This window comes from Oncorhynchus nerka, linkage group LG13 (genome assembly GCF_034236695.1).
Source record: "Oncorhynchus nerka isolate Pitt River linkage group LG13, Oner_Uvic_2.0, whole genome shotgun sequence".
In the NCBI taxonomy this organism is placed as follows: Eukaryota; Metazoa; Chordata; class Actinopteri; order Salmoniformes; family Salmonidae; genus Oncorhynchus; species Oncorhynchus nerka.
In genome coordinates, this window is record NC_088408.1 from 27488403 (window position 1) to 27505064 (window position 16662).

At 44.6% G+C, this 16662-nt stretch overlaps 1 protein-coding gene across 2 annotated transcripts in view; it reads left to right on the forward strand.

Moving 5' to 3' along the window:
* The window catches only part of mthfd1l (methylenetetrahydrofolate dehydrogenase (NADP+ dependent) 1 like), a 94214-nt gene that overhangs the window by 51675 nt on the left and 25877 nt on the right, over positions 1 to 16662 (forward strand). For both annotated transcript variants that reach the window (XM_029676454.2, XM_029676455.2), the window contains exons 20-23: positions 11458 to 11597; positions 12504 to 12545; positions 14929 to 15032; positions 16108 to 16285. In XM_029676454.2, coding sequence (XP_029532314.1) covers positions 11458 to 11597; positions 12504 to 12545; positions 14929 to 15032; positions 16108 to 16285 — 464 coding nt within the window. The remainder of the gene's footprint in view (positions 1 to 11457; positions 11598 to 12503; positions 12546 to 14928; positions 15033 to 16107; positions 16286 to 16662) is intronic.

A 16662-nucleotide genomic window follows, 5' to 3' on the forward strand; every position in this document is an offset into this window, starting at 1 on the left:
AGGGATTTTACCATGATGCCAATGGTGACTTTAAAACAGTTAGAGTGTAATGCCTCTGATAGGCGAAAACAGAGGATGGATCAACAACATTGCAGTTAATCCACAATACTAACCTATTTAACAGAGTGAAAATAAGGAAGCCTGTACAGAATAAAAATATTCCAAAACATTTATCTTGTTTGCAACAAGGAACTAAAGTAATAGTGCAAAGATTGTCGCAAAGCAATTAATTTTTTGTCCTGAATACAAAGTGTTATGTTTGGGGCAAATCCAATACAACATATTATGGAGTACCACGCTACACATTTTCAAGCATAGTGGTGGCTGCATCATGTTATGGGTATGCTTGTTCGCATTAAGGACTGAGGAGTTTTTCAGGATATTTTTTTTTACTGAATGTAGCTAAGCGCAAGCTAAATTCTAGAGGAAAACCTGGTTCACCAGACACTGGGAGATGAATTCACCTTTCAGCAGGACAATAACCTAAAACACAAGGCCAAATCTACACTGGAGTTGCTAACCAAGAAGACAGTGAATGTTCCTGAGTGGCCTAGTTACAGTTTTGACTTAAATCTGCTTGATAATCTATGGCAAGACCTGAAAATGGTTGTCTAGCAATGATCAATAACCAATTCGACAGAGCTTGAAGAATTCATTAAAATAATAGTGGCCAAATGTTGCACAATCCAGGTGTGGAAAGCTCTTAGAGACTTACCCAGAAAGACTCACTGCTGTAATCACTGCCAAAGATGATTCTAACATCTATTGACTCAGGTGTTGAATACTTATCTAATCAAGATACTTTATTCTTCATAAATGTTTCGCAAATATTATAATTTTTCTTCCACTTTGACATTACAATATTTTGTGTAGATCGTTGACCAAAAAATACAATTAATTCAATTTTAATCCCACTCTACAACATAACAAAATGTGAAAAATTTAAGGGGTGTGATTACTTTCTGAAAGTACTGTATGTACATTACTCTGCTATTCAATACAAAATTGTATTCGCTATACATTCCATCTGCAAATGGCATGCACTGATGACTGAAAACGTTTATGCAGACATGCTTGCCTCACTGGTTTTAGTCACATGTTCTAATTTAGCTAGCTAGCTAACGTTAGCTACTTATCTCATGAATGCAATCACATGGCCTGAGTGATACAGTGCCTTGCTAAAGTATTCACCCCCCTTGGCATTTTTCGTATTTTGTTGCATTACAACCTGTAATTTAAATAGATTTGGATTTCATGTAATGGACATGCATAAAATAGTCCAAATATGGAAAGTGATATGAAAAAAATAATGGTGCGTGCATATGTATTCAGCCCCTTTGCTATGAAGGCCCTAAATAAGATATGGTGCAACCAATTACCTTCAGAAGTCACATAATTAGTTAGATTGCACACAGGTGGACTTTATTTAAGTGTCACATGATCTTAGTGTTTATATACACCTGTTATATACACTCTGGGAAAGGTCCCAGTGTCTGCAACACCACTAAGCAAGGGACACCACCAAGCAAGCGGCACCATGAAGACCAAGGAGGTCCCCAAACAGGTCAGGGACAAAGTTGTGGAGAAGTACAGGTCAGGGTTGGGTTATAAAAAAAAATATCAGAAACTTTGAACATCCCACGGGACACCGTTAAATCCATTATTAAAAAATGGAAAGAATATGGCACCACAACAAACCTGCCAAGAGAGGGCTGCCCACCAAAACTTGCGGACCAGGCAAGGAGGTCATTAATCAGAGAGGCAACAAAGAGACCAAAGATAACCCTGAAGGAGCTGCAAAGCTCCACAGCTGAGATTGGAGTATCTGTCCATAGGACCACTTTAAGCCGTGCACTCCATAGCTGGGCTTCATGGAGGAGTGGTCAGAAAAAAGACATTGCTTAAAGAAAAAAAATTAGCAAATGCGTTTGGTGTTCGCCAAAATGCATGTGGGAGACTCCCCAAACATTTGGAAGAAGGTACTCTGGTCAGATTAGATTAAAATTGAGCTTTTTGGCCATCAAGGAAAAAAGCTATGTCTGGGGAAAACCCAACACCTCTCATCACCCTGAGAACACCATCCCCACAGTGAAGCATGGTGGTGGAAGCATCATGCGGTGGGGATGTTTTCATCGGCAGGGACTGGGAAACTGGTCAGGATTGAAGGAATGATGGATGGTGCTAAATACAGGGAAATTCTTGAGGGAAACCTGTTTGTCTTCCAGAGATTTGAGACTGGGAAGGAGGCACACCTTCCAGCAGGACAATGACCCAAAGCATACTGCTAAAGCAACACTCGAGTGGTTGAAGGGGAAACATTTAAATGTCTTGGAATATGACTTAAATGTAAATGTAAATGAATGGCCTAGTCAAAGCCCAGACCTCAATCCAATTGAGAATCTGTGGTATGACTTAGATTGCTGTACACCAGCGGAACCCATCCAACTTGAAGGAGCTGGAGCAGTTTTGCTTTGAAGAATGGTCAAAACCCTAGTTGCTAAATGTGCCAAACTTATAGAGACATAATCCAAGAGACTTGCAGCTGTAATTGCTGCAAAAGGTGGGTGGGGGGGGTGTTGAATAGTTACGCACGCTCAAGTTTTCAGTTTTTTTTGTCTTATTTCTTGTTTGTATCGTCAATGTGGATGACATGTTGCGTAAATCAAATGATACAAACCCCCCCAAAAATCAAGGCAACAAAATAGGAAAAATGCCAAGGGGGTGAATAATTTCGCAAGCCACTGTAGATATGTAACCAACTGACTTGCATTTTGCAGATTGTTTGTTTATTTTGGAAAATGGACTAAATAAGCCCACTCGCTAACATAATAGGCCAAGACCGTAATGGTGTCATTTTTGTATCAAGGATGAGTGTTCACTTTAGCGCCATTCCAGTGTTAGCTCAATCTCTGTTACTTATGTACTAACTACCCTGCTGGCTAGCAAACCAGCTAACTTTAACTAAGTGAGAATGTGATGACAGTGCTGCTTGCTTGGTGAATTGTACTTTTGATGATTTACTTATTCAAATACGCTGGCTGTGGCAAGCTACTCACTGTCAAACCACCATACCTACCATCTCTCACGTTGTGACCTAAGGCTGAATGAAGTTCAATGATCAGCTCGTAGAGCACCCTCTTCAGGCATAAAAAAAGACTGCTAATGAGCAGATGTATTTGTTTCTTCGATGTCTATAATATCTGTGCTTTATCTTTGGAATAAAGACGGATACAAATATTTGATTACATTTGTTTATATTGGTCAACCTCTTTTATCAGTCAGGCTCTATTATTGACTCTGCAACTGAACACATGAACAGCAATGACAATTACTCTCATGAGTGGCCAAAAATAACTTTTTGAAAGCCAAGCCCCAAATAAGCCACAAATCTTCTGATCAGCTGCCACCGCTAGAAGATATAGCTAAATTGGGTGGGCTATTTACCGATGGACTATGTACAGCTGACATTGACTACCAATGGTTCCCTGAGGAACTCCAGGGTCCCCCTTAATTCTAAGAGTGTGATGTGCGAGTAACACACTCAGACACAGTAACTAAAAAAAATGCCGGCCAGCTCTTTTTCAACTGTACATTCTGGGCTGAAGCGCGCACGCACACTTTGGCGAGGAATTCAAACCCTGGGTTACCTGGGAAGGGTGGGCTCAAAATATAAGTTACAACTCCAGGGTTGAACTTTAGCTTAGTTCTTGGCTTCCAGTACCTTTAGCCCACTTACTCCTGAGTCCTGGCACTGATGGAGTCCTGCCCTGGTCCTGGCTCAAGCCTCTGGCCCTGGTACTTCAGGGTTGCTGCTTGGAGGAGTCCTGCCCTGGTCCTGGCTCAAGCCTCTGGCCCTGGTACTTCAGGGCTGCTGCTTGGAGGAGTCCTGTCCTGGTCCTGGCTCAAGCCTCTGGCCCTGGTACTTCAGGGTTGCTGCTTGGAGGAGTCCTGCCCTGGTCCTGGTACTTCAGGGTTGCTGCTTAGAGGAGTCCTGCCCTGGTCCTGGTACTTCAGGGTTGCTGCTTGGAGGAGTCCTGCCCTGGTCCTGGCTCTAACCTCTGGCACTGGCTCTAGCCTCTGGCCCTGGTACCTCAGGATTGGTGCTTGGAGGAGTCCTGCCCTGGGCCTTGCTCAAGCCTCTGGCCTTGGTCCTGCCTCTAGCCTCTGGCCCTGGTACCTTAGGGTTGCTGCTTGGAGGAGTCCACGCTCCAGACTAGGGTTCCGAAGCTTTCTAGGAACTGTGGAAAGTTCCGTTAGAGGAGGAAGCAGATTTGTAATCGTAAGACCCTGTGGAATGCATTGGCGTAAATCAGCCTAATCCATCAATGTCAAAGCATACCTGACTCTTTCCATATTTCTCTATCCATCCTCCCCTCCCTGTTTTACTCTCCTCTCCTCTCATCTCCTCTCACTCTTTTTTTAATCTCCATTCTCAGTCTCTCTGTGAAAGAATAATGGGAATGTGTGTGTTTTTGCCTGTGGACACAGAGTGGTAATGAACTGTCTTTAAGGGCATGCCCGGTGTGTTTAGTCCTAGCTAAACCCACAGTACTACTACTTACCACCTAGTTACAGTGTTTGTGTGTGGCCACCTTCATGCTCAGGTAGTTACTGTCACGCTACTGACCTGAAGGAATGCGTAGGCAATACGCTCCCAGTGTAGAGTTTCACAACACAGTCAGGAGGAGAGAAGTGTGGAAGGGGCCATCTTATCCTTTCCTCTTTTTCCTTCCTCGCTCTCTCTTTACCTCTATCTCTCCTGTGTTCGTAGTCCCTCTTCTGCTCCCTGTGTTCGTAGTCCCTCTCCTGCTCCCTGTGTTCGTAGTCCCTCTCCTGCTCCCTGTGTTCGTAGTCCCTCTCCTGCTCCCTGTGTTCGTAGTCCCTCTCCTGCTCCCTTCACTCTCCCTCTCTGCTGTCTCTGTTTGTTACCAGACTCTCAGGTATGTTAGGAACTTACCCTCCCCTCTGAGTCTCCTCAGACAGCTGTGATGCCCTCTCCCCCTTTCCTCCCCTCTTCCTCCACTCTGCTTCCCCTCCCCTACCTGCCTCCCCTCCCTCTTGCCAAGAACAAAACACCAGAATCGTGTGGTTATTACTTATTACAGTAAGTTGAAGGTGACAATGTAATACTATCCTTCTCACATGTTTTAGTTGTGGTAGTTTTCAAGTCAGTTTCAGCCTTCAGTCTTGCACTGACTGTAGTTTAGATAAGAGAGAGATCGAATGCACCCTGGGTGGAGGCTAGTCCCAGACAGACTCCCATTTTGAAATGCATTCCACATGTCAGATTCCTGCTATTCCTGCATCCTTAGTGGTCTGGTCTGGTGTGGAGGAGAGGGCACTCAAATAACCTCTAACAACAGGGACACTGCGTTTTCCCCTTTGTACAAAACACACAGATGAAGGAATGTGGATCCATTTGAATAACTAGACACATCCAAACTTGTTGAAATGTTGAGCTGAACACAAATTTGACAACTTTTGTGGAGACCTCCCAATGACATTAATAATTCAGGTGAATAACACACATTTAGTTTCTAAAGTCAGGATTGGAACCTGAGAGAATAATGTAAAGAATGGAATAAAACTTGTTCGGAATAGGTATTATCAGTGATCGTATCTCAAATCTGCATTTTCATTCATATTGGGGGAAAAATGTGAGTATTTTTGGGGGGGGTGGAGAAACTAGCGCTGACCTGGCTTACTTTTCAGGCCTGTGTGTGTGTGTGTGCGCGCGGTGAAGCTGGGCTGCTCCAGATCTGTGACTGGTAGTAACCCTGAACAAGCCTCACTACTCCCCTGCTCTGTCCTCTGTAGCCCCACAGCTTTTCACAACTCACTAGTTTGAGGTCACCACACAGACCAGGAAACTCACAGGGGCTTCCTTTAGACATCCTCTGGGTTACCGTGTTGTTGTTTCTGTCTTTCTCTCTCTCGTACGCGACGGTGACTGTGTGTGTGTGGTTGAACTTGTGAAAGGATCATCATTAATCCACTACCCAGGTTTCAAAATGAGACCAAAATAAGCTTTTTCTCTGGTGATCAATTCATTGCCAGGACTTGACAGTAATACCATGTTGTCACAGCCAGGATAAACACAAAAAACAATTCCTACCCCTGTAGAAATGCAAGAAAACAGTCTGCTCTCCGTAGTTCACCAAACATCTTGCTAAATCCTTTGGCTAAGATTTGGACATGCGTTGTTGATTTTAACAAATGGAAAGGCCACCAGTTGAAATGCAGAATGTGTTTTTAGGCCCCAAAAACTACCGCATCTCTGACTGATGGCTTAATGACATTGAGGTTAAGCAGAGCAGACCCCCCCCCCCCCCCCCCCCTCTATCCCCCTCTCTCTATCCCTCTCTCTGTTGATTAGCCCGTATAACAGTGTAGCCATGATATAATACACACCTTTCATTTTCTCATGGAAACTCGCCCCCTTTCCAGAAAATAGTCACCACAACCGAGGGATTGTATTTTATCGTTTGTCAGTCTGTAACATTTTGGGTCCGAGGACGTCTCTTCCTAACCACACTCTCAATACACTAATCTCCTTTGTGGTCAAATATCTTAAATACACTGTTTCAATCTCTGTTTCTGTTCATTTTCCCATATGCATTTCCAGATGAGTAGAGTTTTATGGATAAACACATTTTCATCACTTGTTAACCTCCGTTTATATTGTGGACTGTGAAATTCTGGGCCTGACTTTGTGGAGTGCTCTGAATAGCTAGAAGGAACAGTATGGTGGCGTGTGTCCGTGGTCAGTTAGACATCATGTCAGATGTTAAATGGAGAATCTACACACTTGACTTCTAAAACACACACAATTGCAGGTGATTCCCTTAATTACTGCTGGTCCAAATATTTATTAAATCCTTTTAATCTACATCCCTTTATTTGGGATAATCCAGGATTTAACTGGCCTAGGGTTTTCTAGAGTTCAACACACACACATGCATGCACTAACATGACAATCACACACACACACACCTCTGTTTGGAATGCCACCTTTCACCAGTGGAAACAGTAACTTCCCCTGACCTCCCAGGGAAGTGGCACAGGAAGCCCACTGAGAGGGGGTGTAGTCTGGGAGGAGCTGGCTGTCATGGCCTGGAGCCTGGAGGAGCCCCGGTGGGGGGGCACAGCCTACTGGGGCAGGGCCAGTGGACCAGGGGTCCCTACTGGAAACATCCAGGACTGAGATTCCTGTGTAAACAACAGGAAGTGGTCACAAGGCTGGTTGTCTATGTTGTCATTAGCCCTGTGCTAGCTCTTTGCTGACAGTTTCAGTGTGATGAAATGTAAACCTGTAGCCCTAACAGTGTTGATGCTGTTAGCTGTCATCTAATCGAATCAAATGTTATTGGTCACATACACATATTTACAGATGTTATTCTGGGCATAGCAAAATGCTTGTGTTCCTAGCTCCAACAGTGCAGTAATATCTAACAATTCAAAACAATACACACAAATCTAAAAGTAAAATAATTGAATTAAGAAATATATACATTTTAGGACGAGCAATGTCGGAGTCGCATTGACTAAAATCAAGTACAGTATATACATATGAAATGAGTAAAACAGTATGTAAACATTATTAAAGGGACCAGTGATTCCATGTCTATGTACATAGGGCAGCAGCCTCTAAAGTGCAGGGTTGAGTAACTGTGTGGTAACTGGCTACTAACAGTGACTACGTTCAGGGCAGGATAATGGGTGGAGGCCGGCTAGTGATGGCTATTTAACAGTCTGATGGCCTTGAGATGGAAGCTGTTTTTTAGTCTCTCGGTCCCAGCTTTGATGCACCTGTACTGCCCTCGCCTTCTGGATGATAGGGGGTGAACAGGCTGTGGCTCGGGTGGTTGATTTCCTTGATATTTTTTGGCCTTTCTGTGACATTGGGTGCTGTAGGTGTCCTGGAGGGCAGACAGTGTGCCCCCGGTGACGCGTTGGGCAGACCGCATCACCCTCTAGAGAGCCCTGTGATTGCAGGTGTTGCAGTTGCCGTACCAGGCGGGGATGCAGCCCGACAGGATGCTCTCAATTGTGCATCTGTTAAAGTTTGTGAGGGTCTTAGGGGCCAAGCTGAATTTCTTCAGCCTCCTGAGGTTGAAGAGGTGCTGTTGCGCCTTCCTCACCACACTGTCTGTGTGGGTGGACCATTTCAGATTTTCAGCGATGTGTATGCTGAGAAACTTCAAGCTTTTCACCCTCTCCACTGCGGTCCCGTCGATGTGGATAAGGGTGTTATCCCTCTGCCGTTTTCCTGAAGTCCACGATCAACTTTGTTGACGTTAAGGGAGAGGTTATTTTCATGGCACCACTCCATCAGGACCCTCACCTTCTCCCTGTAGGCTGTCTCGTCATTGTTGGTAATCAGGCCTACTGTTGTGACATCTGCAAACTTGATTGATTTGGAGGGGTGCGTGGCCACGCAGTCATGGGTGAGCAGGGAGTACAGAAGGGGGCTGAGCACGTACCCTTGTGGGGCCCCTATGTTGAGGATCAGAGAAGTGGAGGTGGTGTTTCCTATGGTGTTGAAGGCTGAGCTATGGTCAATGAACAGCATTCTTACAGACAGACACTTGTCCAGATGGGATAGGGCAGTGTGCGGTGCGATGGCAATTGCATCGTCTGTGGATCTATTGGGGCGGTAAGCAAATTGAAATGGGTCTAGGGTATCCGTTAAGGTAGTGGTGATATGATCCTTAACTAGCCTCTCAAAGCACTTCATGATGACAGCAGTGAGTGCTACGGGGCGATAGTCATTTAGTTCAGTAACCTTTGCTTTCATGGGTACAGGAACAATGGTGGACATCTTGAAGCAAGTGGGGCCAGCAGACTGGGATAGGAAGAGCTTGAATATGTTCATAAACACTCCAGCCAACTGGTCTGCACATGCTCTAAGGATGCGGCTAGGGATGCAGTCTGGGCCGGCAGCCTTGCGAGGGTTAACACACTAAAATGTCTTACTCACATCGGCCACGGAGAACAAGAGCCCACAGTCCTTGGGAGCGAGCCATGTCTGTGGCACTGTATTGTTGTCAAAGCGGGGGAAGAAGGTGTTTAGCTTGTCTGGGAGCAAGACTTCGGTGTCCGCGATGTGGCTGGTTTTCCCATTGTAATCTGTGATTGTCTGTAGACCCTGACACATACGTCTAGTGTCTGAGCTGTTGAATTGCGACTCCACTTTGTCTCTGTGCTGACATTTTGCCTGTTTTATTGCCTTACAGAGGGAATAACTACAATGTTTGTATTCTACCATATTCCCAGTCACCTTGCCATGGTTAAATACAGTGGTTTGCGCTTTCAGTTTTGTGCAAATGCTGCCATCTATCCACGGTTTCTGGTTTGGGTAGGTTTTAATAGTCACTGTGGGAACAACATCCCCTATACACTTCTTGATGAACTCAGTCACCGTGTCTGTATATGTTTTTCTTAGTGGTGACCCGTAACATATCTCAGTCCGCATGATCAAAACAATCTTGAAGCATGGATTCCGATTGGTCAGACCAGCGTTGAATAGGCCTTGTAGACATCCTGGAAGATGGAATAGCAGTGGTCGAGTGTTTTTCCAGCGAAGGTACTACAGTCAATGTGTTGATAGAACTTCGGAAGCATTTTCCTTAAATTTGCTTTGTTAAAATCCCCAGCTACAATAAATGGGATCTCGGGATGTGTGGTTTCCAGCTTGCATAAAGTCCAGTGTAGTTCTTTGAGGGCCGTCATAGTATCGGCTTGAGGGGGAATATACACGGCTGTGACTATAACCGAAGAAAATTCTCTTGGGAGGTAAAACGGTCAGCTCTTGATTGAGGTATTTTAGGTCTGGTGAGCAGAAGGACTTGAGTTTCTGTACGTTATCACAATCACACCATGAGTAGTTAAGCATCACACTTACACCACCACCTTTCTTCTTCCTGAGAGTTCTTTATTCCTGCCTGCGCAATGTACCGAGGACCCAGCTGGCTGTATGGACGGGGACAGTATATCCGGAGAGAGCCATGATTTCGTGAAGCAGAGTATGTTACAGTCCCTGATGTCTCTCTGGAAGGAGATCCTTGCCCTGAGTTCGTCTACTTTATTGTCCAGAGACTGAACATTAGCGAGTTATATACTCGGAAGCGGTGGATGGAGTGCACGTCTCCTGAATCAAAGTAGAAATCCACTCCGAATCTTAGAGCAGCCTCTGGGATAAATTCAATTGCCCTGGGGGTACAAACAAAGGATCCATTTCATTGCCCTGGGGGGTACAAGCAAAGGATCCATTTCATTGCCCTGGGGGGTACAAACAAAGGATCCATTTCATTGCCCTGGGGGGTACGAACAAGGATCCATTTCATTGCCCTGGGGGGTACAAACAAAGGATCCATTTCATTGCCCTATGGGGTACGAACAAGGATCCATTTCATTGCCCTGGGGGGTACGAACAAGGATCAATTTCATTGCCCTGGGGGGTACGAACAAGGATCCATTTCATTGCCCTATGGGGTACGAACAAGGATCCATTTCATTGCCCTGGGGGGTACAAACAAAGGATCCATTTCATTGCCCTGGGGGGTACAAACAAAGGATCCATTTCATTGCCCTATGGGGTATGAACAAGGATCCATTTCATTGCCCTGGGGGTACAAACAAAGGATCCATTTCATTGCCCTGGGGGGTACAAACAAAGGATCCATTTCATTGCCCTGGGGGGTACAAACAAAGGATCCATTTCATTGCCCTGGGGGGTACAAACAAAGGATCCATTTCATTGCCCTGGGGGGTACGAACAAGGATCCAATTCAAGTCGTAATGCTGGTGAGTTAACGCCGCTCTGATATCCGAAAGTTATTTCCAGGAGTATGTAGTAACACAAAAATGGTTCTGGGCTAATAATGTAAGAAATAGCACACAAAACAAAATACTGAAATGTTGCTTAGGAGCTTGAAGCAGAGCTGCCATTTCTGTCGGTGCCATCTTGAGCCACATTCAGCATAGCTGTGCTATCTGGTGATGAATATCTGTCCGCTTTCTCCTTGTGACTCATACAATGGTGGCCCTCCAGGAAGCTGTATCTTAACAGAGCTGTCATTGCAGGTAGACTATTTGCTTGTGTTGGAGTGTGTTCAAGAGGCCCAGGGCTGTAGTATCAGAGGCCCTGGACCCTTTACAGACCTCCAACTGAACCAGCCATTCACTCCAGATTTACTCCCACAGAGATGGGAGGGATAGAGAGATGGGTAGAGGGGGAGGTAGAAAGTGATCATAACATGGCTTGTCTTCGCTGCAGTGCTCTTTGAAGATGTATCCGACTAAACTGAGGACTTGGTCACGTGTAATGTCCATGTACTGTAGAACTAAGTTACAGAAAGTGAAAACAAACACAGGGCTGATCTGCCTATGCTTTGGACTTATCTCACTTTCTGTCTAACTCTGGTGTTGACTCCTACCCCCTTCTCTCCTCTACAGTGACTGAAGCTGGTTTCGGGGCAGACATCGGGATGGAGAAGTTCTTCAACATCAAGTGCAGGGCCTCGGGGCTGAGGCCAAACGTTGTCGTCCTGGTCGCCACGGTCAGAGCATTGAAAATGCATGGTGGCGGTCCCAATGTGAGTCATCCATTCTATCAGTGGTGTAAAGTACTTGAGTAAAAAATACTTTAAAGTACTACTTAAGTAGTTTTTTGTGGTGTCAGTACTTCACCATATATATTTTTGACAACTTTTACTTCACTACATTCCTAAAGAAAATAATGTACTTTTTTACTGCATACATTCTCCCTGACACCCAAAAGTACTCGTTACATTTTTAATGCTTAGCAGGACAGGAAAATGGTCCAATTCACAAACTTATCAAGAGTACATCCCTGGGGGCCTCCCGGGTGGCGCAGTGGCTAAGGTGGTTTTATTTTTTTTCGAGTACATCCCTACAGACTGATCCGGTGGGCTCACTAAACACCAACGCTTCAGAGTTGCTGTCTGGTTTGCTAAATATAAGGAATTTGAAATGATTTATACAGTATTTTACTGGGTGACTTTTACTTGAGTCATTTTCTATTATGGTGACTTTTGAGTACTTTTTCCACCACTGCATTCTATAATACTAATATAGCAAGAGAACTTTATTGTTCTCTACTGGCTAACGTTATAGGATCTCTGCAATTCTAGGATAGAGCGGTTACCATGTACATCAGTAAATGGCCCACTGTTGTACATGTCTAAGGACGAGACATTCTGTGATTATAGTGCTCTGGCTTATGTGTTCATGCCGGATCCATAAACTCAGTGATTTGTGTGCTGCATACCTCCCTGGAATAAATGCTTGTTTCTAGCCTATATTAGATAACCCGAGTCCGAGAGTTGCTTATCTGCACTAGCACCTGGACCGTTCATTTCAGTTTCCTGGAATTTACTGTACCCGAGTTGACCATAATACACAAAACTAACTGTGAAATACAGTATTTGATGGTGCTATATTTTTTGTTTGAATATGTGCTAAAATGACTGTTCCTGCAGGTCTCAGCTGGCTCACCTCTACCAAGAGAGTACATAGATGAGGTAAGATATTGGAGAGAGAGCACTTTACATGGTTTGAAACAGGGTAGTACAACTATTTTTGTTGCCCGTGGCAATGTGAGCTTATTAAGAGTTGGCTCCCTTGTTCCCCAAGTTTAAAAAAATACCAGTGAAAAAAGTATTAACCAAAGTCAGCAGACAGACACTTTGTGGCATGAAAGAGCTGGGAGTTGAGCTACTGTACCTGACATGAACATGATGTCCTCCTGACCAACATTTGATTTGCATGTCTCCCATTGGTTCCCTGACTTGGTGATGATGCAGGGATAGAAATTGATTAGGGAAATGAAATAAACATGTCAGTGGCTTTATTGAGAGGTGGAGGGGTAGGGGGGTTGTGGTTCGATCTAATCACTGGGTTATGATCATTAACATAACCTGATTTTGTCTAAGGTCAGGATAGCCTTGGTACTATTAGATACAGTTAGGAAGTCATTTGCTCATGTAAGACCTATTACCATGTTGTGCAACACAACATTTCCTTTCACATTTGCCACCACAATCAACAAATCAAGCCTTTGTTTGTTTGTTTGTGGGCTTGATAAAATGGAAGGCCATACATATCCCTGTCCATAGGTGGCAACATTGCGCCCTGTTAACATTACAGGCGTGGACTTGAGGAAGGGCGTGTACAAGAGTTTTTAAATCCAGGCCTTGATGTTCTGCATATTTTTTTTTTTTTTTTTTTAACTAGGCAGGTCAGTTAAGAACAAATTCTTATTTTCAATGACGGCCTAGGAACATTGGATTAACTGCCTTGTTTAGGGGCAGAACGACATATTTTTACCTTGTCAGCTCGAGGATTCGATCTTGCAACCTTTCGGTTACATTTACATTTACATTTAAGTCATTTAGCAGACGCTCTTATCCAGAGCGACTTACAAATTGGTGCATTCACCTTACAAGTCCAACACTCTAACTGCCAGTTCGCATACAGTACTTCCCCTCTAATAAGGGACTGATTTAGATCTGCGATGTGAGTGGAATATCATTTAATCAATCAATCAGCCAGCAGAACAGTGGGACTTAGCACCTGGATATGAATGTCTCTGGTAATACGGAACACACCTATAACCAGGCAGATTTCATAAGGTCAGATGAGGTTTATGGTTTTAGGGGATGATGCAATGTCACACTATACACATGGGTAGGAGGGAAGAGGAGAACGAAGGAAAGACTAAAAAGAGTATCTGACATTTCCAAGTTCTGCCCTAGCCTCCAGCCACCCCCTTTGGTCCTCATTCCTCTTTCTATTCCTCACATACAGACATGCATCGCTCTCTCTCTCGCTCTCTCTTCAACATGATTTGAGGTAATTATTTGATTAGCAGGGCAAATAGACCCTTGGCTTGGGTCTCCGGGCAGGGAGGGGTCTTAATAGAGATGGAGGTGGGGGGTCTGTATGTTCAAACCCCATGCCTGGTTTAAATCACTCCTCTCTCAAAGGCTCCTCAGCTGAGCAAATAATGAAGGGGTGTTAGCTAAGTTAATTGTGAGGGCTGTAACGAGAAGCAGAAGGGCTTGAGAGAGAAGAGCCAGGCACAGAGCCAGGCACAGCAGAGTAACTTTAGGGCCTGGAGACTACTAAGGACTGGGTTCTGGATAGGCCAGTCGGTGGATCCTGGAATATGACAACTATGGTGCTAAACAGACAGAGTTTAATTATCTCTGGGAGTATTGCCTGCCACGCGCAGTCACCACGTGCACGCACACCCACTCTGACAAATCAACCTGTGTGTTTTTCATATGGGATGTCATATAGTTGGGATTGTTCCTTCCCCAGAGAGTATCAATGTTGCTGTAAAACAGGATTTGAGCTCCTTAGTGAGTATTGCCTCATCCCCCCCAAAGTCTAAACTGTTGAAGACGAGCCAGTGTTGCTCTAGGCGACTGAACTACCAGAGGGGACTGTAGCAGAGTGGGGTAGAGGGATGCCAATAGGTTCGACCTTCCAATTCTCCTGACTCTGTAAAAGACCTGGCTCTTACAATGCAATTATAACATCCTCTATTTACGCCCACTCTTGCTTTTTATCTCTTCTCTCGCTCTCTCTTGCTCTTTCGCTCTTTCTCAGTCTTTCGCGCATTCTGTCTTTCTCACAGACTGTGTCATATGAGCGAGAACTCCTGAGTCATTGACCAAGCTTCTCGTAAACGGTGATATCCTGTTTCGGTAGATAGCATTTAATATTCACACTTGTGGAAATGAAAGAGATGAATACCTGCCACTCTCTCTGCCTCACATCTAACGCCACTGCACTTCTGACCTGGCTGAGTTTCACTTTGAGTTTGACTATGTTTCCATTAGATTGGAATGAATCTCTCCCTCCCTCCCATCTCACTCTCTCTGTCCCTCTGTATTCTAGAACCTGAGTCTGGTGGTGAAGGGCTGCAGCAGTAACCTGAGGAAACAGATCCAGATAGCCCACCTGTTTGGAGTCCCCGTGGTCGTGGCTCTCAACGTCTTCAAGTAAGACTTCCAATCTGTAACAGTCTGAGCAGCTGATCAGCTGTGTCCTTAGCTGGCCTGGGCCTCTCTTCTCTCTCTGTCAGACCCCATATCGTGGACAGGCATGTGAATGCACAGACGAATGCAGACAAAACATGTTTAGCTTTAGAATCCTTATCAGTTTGTTACAAAAATATGCAAACACATATGAGGGTCAGTGACACTCAGCTCTGCAGAGTGGTCACTAGCCGGCACGGCCATAAAGTCATAACGTCTGATTTTAAACCTTAACTACACTGTTTTCATGCATTTTTTTTAAATATAAACTATTTAGATTTTGCAGCTGGCCCATCTTAGGGGAAATCCCTCCGTTCTCCTTCCAGGACAAGACTCATGACAATAAATGTCAACCTGCCAGTGACTCACACATTTGTTTTACTATCCTTATGGGGACAAAACAATTGCTTCCCATTCTAAATCATATTGTCCCTAACCGTAACATTAAAGAGATGCTTAGGGATTATGTCTCTGTGTCCAGTATGAAGGAAAGTAGTTTTGCGAGCTAATCCATTAGCTCGGGTATCTGCTAGCATGCTATCCCTTTAACCCTAAATATCCCTTTAACCCCTAATTCTAACCCTAACCCCTAAACCTAAAATAGATGTATTTATTTGTGGGGAAATGTGAATGTTCCTTGTTTTATTATCCTTGTGAGGACTGTGAAGACACAGTAAGTGGCCCATGTCATGACTGGTGTTGTTGAGGTCTGTGGTTAGATGACTTGGTGTGTTTTACATAGTGTTAGTCTGTCAGTGTGACTGAGGTGTTTACACAGCAACTGTGGCGTGTCGGAAGCTATTAGAATGTGGCTTTGGCCTTCAGGCCTCATTTAGACTAAATGGGCTGTCACACACACTGCAAAAACATAAGGACAAAGGTCTTGTTAAGCCAAACTTAAACACTTCGAAGTTGCCATCTCATTTCAACACCTTGTTATGTGTCCCAACAACTGTCAGTCACACCATTCATTGCTCCAATCCCTACAGTTGTTTCCCTGGTTTCCTCTATGGTTACCGTCTCCTTGGCTACTCCACAGGACCGACACGCAGGCTGAGATCGACCTGGTGTGCCAGATGGCCAAGGAGTCTGGGGCGTCGGATGCCGTGCCGTGTCATCACTGGGCGCGGGGTGGCCGTGGCTCGGTGGAGTTGGCCCAGGCAGTGAAGCAGGCCGGCAGTCAGCCCAGCCACTTCCAGTTCCTCTACAGCCAAGAGGTGAGAGACAGACGCCCCATTGCACTACGACATCTAGCCTATAGTTTACACTTCTAAGCGCTAATCTGGAAGTACTGGAAAGTAAGTAAGCTAAATAGACAAACTTGTCATGTTTCTGCAGACCCTTCTGGCTTGTGATATAAATGGGTGCAGGAATTTGGTTGCCATGTCCAATCATTCTAAAATGTCCCGACATAATTTATTGATCTACAACACTTAACTGACACTGTGCTTTTGTTGAGCCTGCAAGGTCGGGTCACATTTATTTCACCAGTAATGTTAGCTTTACAGTACATGGGGAGCTATGCAGGGTTGGGCTCAATTTAGATTTGAAATTCCAATTCAATTCTTGAATTAGCTCATGAAGTGAAGAATTT